Source organism: Delphinapterus leucas, chromosome 11 (assembly GCF_059928025.1).
Source record: "Delphinapterus leucas isolate spDelLeu-1000000601 "Yukka" chromosome 11, BTC_Dleu_Yukka2, whole genome shotgun sequence".
NCBI classification, from domain to species: domain Eukaryota; kingdom Metazoa; phylum Chordata; class Mammalia; order Artiodactyla; family Monodontidae; genus Delphinapterus; species Delphinapterus leucas.
This window is the reverse complement of record NC_143139.1, coordinates 35613202-35619201: the sequence shown is the minus strand read 5'-3', so window position 1 is coordinate 35619201 and position 6000 is coordinate 35613202. Positions and strand designations below refer to the sequence as shown.

Genomic DNA, 6000 nt, shown 5'->3' with positions numbered 1-6000 from the left:
GGCTCCTCCTCTGAGCTCATCACGTACCATCACACACCAGCTCACTCCCAGCTCCAGCTCTCACCCTTCCTCAAATATGCCGAGCACACTTCTGCATCAGGGATTTTCACTTGCTGTTTTTTCGCCTAGATCGCTCTGCGCTCTTTCCCTCCCGGCATTTACTCATCAGTAATGCCTTCCCTGACCACCCTGTATAAAAATCACATTTTCCCATTCCCTGTATTTCCCTATCTCCTTAACCTGCTTTTTTCCCCCCCTCCATAACACTAATATTCTATTTACTTACACATTTATTTGGTTATTATCTGCCATTCCCTGCCCCACCCCCATGCTCCTTGAATAGGGCCGTGAATTAGTTCTTTGTTTCCTACTGTACACCCAGTGCCAAGAATGGCGCCTGGCATTTGGTAGGTGCTCAATAAACATTTGTTTAATAAAAGAATGTTATTTTTTCCCCCCAAACGATGAACATTCATTGTAGAGAATGGAAAAATACAGGAAGATACAAAGAAAGAACATGCACCTCCCCAAAGATACCTATTATTAACATTCTGTTGAATTTCTTCCAGGTTTTTCTAAAAATATATTTTTTCTTTTTGTGCAATCAGGATTACTGTCTATATAAAGTTTATATCCAACCTTTTAATAAAATATATTGTGAGCATTTATACATTATGCATGATTTTGGTTTGTTATTTTCCCTGCTAAATTATACAATTTTGGTTCTATTATGTGTTTTCCAATTGTTCATATAACTTTATAAAACAATAATTGTACATGCTTATTTATATCTAAAGGATATGCAGTGATAGACACCACATGAAGAAATTTGAAATAAACAAAACATTCTACTCATATGATAATAAATACTTGAAGCATTAAAAAGAAATCCATGATGGCCAACATAATTTTCTAAGGGGATAATTTTCTAGATGAACCTTACTGTGCTGGCATGTCAATATTTTAGGTGCCAGGACTACTGAGTTTGTGCTAGGACACTTTAAAATTGCTTTATATTCAGTCCATGGGTTGGTGAAATAGCAGCTAGCTTTTGGTTACCTAGAAAAATGTATGTCATTAAACTACTCTTTATATGCAACCCCGGGAACATATCCCATGCATAATGTATTCATAAAAAGTTCATTTTATTTACAGCTTGTCACGTTATATTGTGTAAGGAAGCACAGTTCTGATCTACTTCAATTGAATTATGCTTTTCTTTTTTACAGAGTGGGGAAATATATTTGTAAGAATGAATAAATACACCTTGGACTGACTACTTTTTGAGAAAGAGGCAGAGAGAAACACATTAACATCTATGGCGATAGACATTTTAGACATTTAATAACTGTCTGTTTTCTAAATTGGGTGCCTGAAATAGTTTATGTCAAAATATGATGCCAGTGACTTGAGAAAGCAGTAAACTCCTAGAAAAACATTTTTCAGAATTGCAGTTTTATAATGCGAATATGGAAAAAAACATCTGTTGTTACATTTTTAGGCATCTAATCCTTTGATGTTTAATTCAACGTAATTCAAAGGTTAGTTTTTGTAATTGACTGCTGTGGTGAATTCTCTGTTTCACATATGGATAGAGACAGTGCTTGTTTTTGTAGGACAGAATGTACCAGTACAGCATTTGAACAGGTTTTTCGTAGCCATATTGACAAACATCCAGTCAAATAAATTAATTTTACCTCCTCAACAAATTCATTAATTTACAAATCAATAAAAGCATAAAAAGTAGAATACTAAACTGAGACCAGAGAGGAGATGGAGGTGCTCTGTAATACTTTAAGATGAATATCAGTGTCCATCTATTAGACACATCGAGGTCTAACGAGGTCTAAATTCTGTAATATTTGTGTGGACCATTTATTATCCCTTGCAATTCTTGGGCCACTAATTAATTCCTACATCACTCACCTCCCATCTAGGTATTCTGAAAATACATGCTCTTGGTTATAAGGCGTTTCAGAGGAGTAAAACAGATGGACCAGTGGAAATCCATCATTATTACAGGAAAAAGAAAAAAAAGACAAAAGAAAAAAAAAACGAAGTGCAAAACTCCAAGCAGATTCCTGCGTAAAGAGATTTAGACAAAAGCTATCATATTAGTTAATAGTATACAGTTATTGTGCATTAACTACATGTTTGAGGATGGAGAACTCTTTTAATAGCCATTTTTGTGTGTTTCTGGGTTTTTCCTTGATAAGAATATAAACTAACTGGTGGGATCAATTGACTTTTTTTGGCCACACAGCCTGGCATGCGGGATCTTAATTCCCCGACCAGGGATGGAACCCGGGCCCCCTGCAGCGGAAGGGCAGAGTCTTAACCACTGGACGCCAGGGAAGTCCCCGACCCTATTTCTATAGCCATATCGTCTGTTAAGAATTTTAGTGCTAGTCCATTGTCTCAAGACAATAACTATAGCCCTCATCTATCCTATTAAAAAATGCAGCCGTGGGCTTCCCCGGTGGCACAGTGGTTGAGAGTCCGCCTGCCGATGCAGGGAACACGGGTTCGTGCCCCGGTCCGGGAGGATCCCACATGCCGCAGAGCGGCTGGGTCCGTGAGCCATGGCTGCTGAGCCTGCATGTCCGGAGCCTGTGCTCCGCAACGGGAGAGGCCACAGCAGTGAGAGTCCCGCGTACCAGAAAAAAAAAAAAATGCAGCCATAACTGTATGGTTTGCAGATAGCTGTTAGGGAAATAGGAACAACCTGAGACTAAGGTTGGGTATTTGTGTGGTGAAGGCTTGAGGAAAATTGACTCTAAAGAGACCTAAAGTTTAAAATCTGAGCTGAGGGTTTAACAGTTTAAACCTAGGCTGAAGTCAGTGTCCAAGAGTTGAATGCAGAGACAGATGGGACAGGGGAAACTTCTGGGTGTCAGCATCAGGTGGGATTAGAATCATTAAACAGGGAGCCATTGTGCCGGACGGTGTTTAACAGGTGGAGCCTAGATCCAGAGACCAGTACCAGGCAAAAGGTCTGGCAGGGGTTAGTTAGGTAAGTTGGCCCCTCCCACTATATTCCTCCCCACAGTGCTGGTTCCGGTGACTCGGCAACTGTAATTCAGGATGAAGCTCCTGGGTCCTTAGGGAACCAAAGGTACCAGACATGTAGATGAAAGTTCCATGTAAACCGTATTGGCTATACCAGGTGGGGGGGTTAGACAGATAGACTACACTCTGATGTTCATGAGAACTATTAAAAATGTATGCCCAAAGTACAAAACATAGCAGGTTTAAGAGCAGTAGACTTCTGGGGCACCTCACGTTTCACCAGGTCTGGCTCTTATTGGTCTGGAGTCCAGGTGGATTTTGACAGAGATGGCAGATTTTATTAAAGTTAGCTGAGGATAGCACGGAATGATACATCCAGAGTCTCAGAGATTCCAATTGTGTTAGATTAAATAAAAATTAAGAAAAAAACAAATACAACTTCCTCTTATTGAATACATTCTGTTTTTGAAGCACCGTCTATACCAAGCACTTTACATTTTCCAGATAAGGAAACTGATGAGAGATTAAACACATTATTCATTATAGCATGCTAATAAAAGACAAAGCTGGAATTTGAATACGTCTGTCTGATCCCGAAGCTTGTATATATTTTATTATTTTCTAATTCCGACATGTAACTTTTCTCCTTCAGGGCAACATCTTTGGATATGAGTGAAAAGTTCTAGGTGGGAAGATCTTTCTCTACTAAGCATGCCAAGGCATCAGTGCCCCAGAAGGCATCTTCATCTAGCTTCAAATACCTGAGGTCCATCTCCCTATGTTCATATATTTCAGCTTTAGTGCCCTGTGCTGGTTGGCTGTTTCCTTCCGCGGCCCCCAGGGGGCCGCCGGCAGAAATGATCCCCCTGAGCCCTCTAGTGGTCAGTAGGAAACTCTAACCGTGCCTCGAGGATCAACGTTCCCAGGAACATTCTCAAAGCCCCGCGGGTGTTGCCCAGGGAAGCAAGACTGTGTGACACCACCTAGAGTTACCCTCATAGCTTCCCTTTGGGTGCTTCTGGGCCATGTCCACTAGCACTGCCCCAACTGAAGATGACTTCTCAAACCTGCCAAGTGTGCACTCTTGGATGCTACAGGGTAGATTCTATCACTAAATCTCAGGAACAATCAAATACAGGTATCTAGAGGATGCGGCAGCAAGTCCAAAATGTATTTTCATGTGTCCCTCAAAATGCACAGGGTGGTTTATTCAAATTGACTCCCAGAAGCAGCTCTGGATATCTTATACTTCCCCAAGGTAAATACTTGAATAGCTCTAGTAACACTCTGAGATTACATGGGGTAGTATAATTATGATTTTCTGGGATGTTTTGGGGGTATATTTACAGGGTATATTTAAATAATATTGGCAAGCCTTACATGCTGTAATGTAGGGGTATCATTTTTTCCCTTGATTTTAATATAATTATGATGACATATTACAGTAATTTCCTTATTGATTTAATACAGTAACTAGATTATTCTTATTATTTGGAACATAAATAAATGTATTTAAATACACACATACTTTAACATGTGTATTTTGGTTATCAAATACAGATAGCAAGTATATGTCTATTTCACTGCTTCCACTGGAGTTTATTGATATTATTTTATTCTTATATCTAAAATAGACCAATTAATAGTGTTAAGTGCTGTAGAAGATGCAATAGGAATATGCCATTATTCCTAACCTCAGAGTTCGGTTCCTCAGTTGTCTCTGCTCTGGGGGCCTCTCAAGTTTGAGCATGTCACTGAGCTGAGTGTGATTCTAATTTTTAAAGATACGCATATATGCATTTTTCATATAAAATGGCCCCTAAAAGTAAGCCAGCTACTTCCTCTGGCGCTCAACCAAAGAAACAGGAACCTGTTCTAATGCTGGAGGAAAACCTGGCCAGGCTGAACCAACTCGTGGTCTCCAGTGGAGATCCTGTCAAAGGAGTTTTCCAGGGTAATTTTGATTATTTTTGGTGATTCATAACTTTCTTATTTCTGATTTTAGAATCTAAAAGGTGCGACTCGATTGTAAGATAAGTATCATCAGAGAAACACATACATTTTGCCACACAGTAGGAGACTCTTAAATGTTTCTGGATAAGGATGTCGTAACATTGTGTTTGGGAGATTAATTTGGCAGTAATATTCTAGATAAATTGGAAGTTGGCAATGGAGGCAGTTAAAGGCTACTATGATGGTAGAAGTGAATGAGCAGGAATGATTGTCAGACCGATGGTGGAGGTGGAATAAGTTGACCATTTTAACTGACTAGGATGGGTTAAAAATATAGCTTTGAAGTTTTTGTGACCATAACATTGGTGGCTTCCTTAACCAGAATTAGGGAAATTGGAAGAACTAGTCATGGCTAGGAGGATGAGTGTTATTTTAGACGGAGTGTGAGGTGATTATGGGACATCCAGGTGATGTTCAGCAACAGACTGGAACTCCTACAGGAGAGAATTCTAAAAATATTTGGGTTTGGGGTACATTCTGTTTAGAAATGGCAGTTGAAATCACAAGAATAGACAACATGACTAATGAAGATCAACCCTGTAGAATGAAAGGAAAAGTTCAAGTATAGGTTCTTGGTAATTACCTGCCTTTGGAGACCAGAGGAAGAAGACAAGAAGCCACTAAGGGAGCCGGAGAAGGAACATTCAGAAAATATATTCAGGGAAACAGAATTTTAAAAGATGACATAAAGTGTTGCTAAAAGTTCAAGAATTATACAAATTCTAATGGACTAAAATTAGTCTAATGGACTAATTTTGAAGGCAGAAAAGAAAATAATAAGAGAACAGGTGTTTGAAAAATAGGACAGGGTGAGACAATTTCAGGAAGAAGAGGTAACAAATGATTTTAAGTATTACTGAAATTTCAAGGAGGGTTGTTACTGAATTTGGAGAGATCAGTGTTTAAACCCCAAATTAAGATATGTGGTGTCTATCAAAGGATTTTTTCCTGATTTATAAATTTGTGTGACTAACATGT

The 6000-nt window shown here is 39.1% G+C and overlaps 1 protein-coding gene across 1 annotated transcript in view; it reads left to right on the top strand.

Moving 5' to 3' along the window:
• The first annotated feature begins 4158 nt into the window (after positions 1-4158).
• NELL2 (neural EGFL like 2) overlaps positions 4159-6000 on the top strand; it is a 435366-nt gene continuing 433524 nt past the window's right edge. The window contains exons 1-2 of the mRNA XM_089920567.1: positions 4159-4267; positions 4870-4963. Of these exons, the coding sequence (XP_089776693.1) occupies positions 4159-4267; positions 4870-4963 (203 nt within the window). The remainder of the gene's footprint in view (positions 4268-4869; positions 4964-6000) is intronic.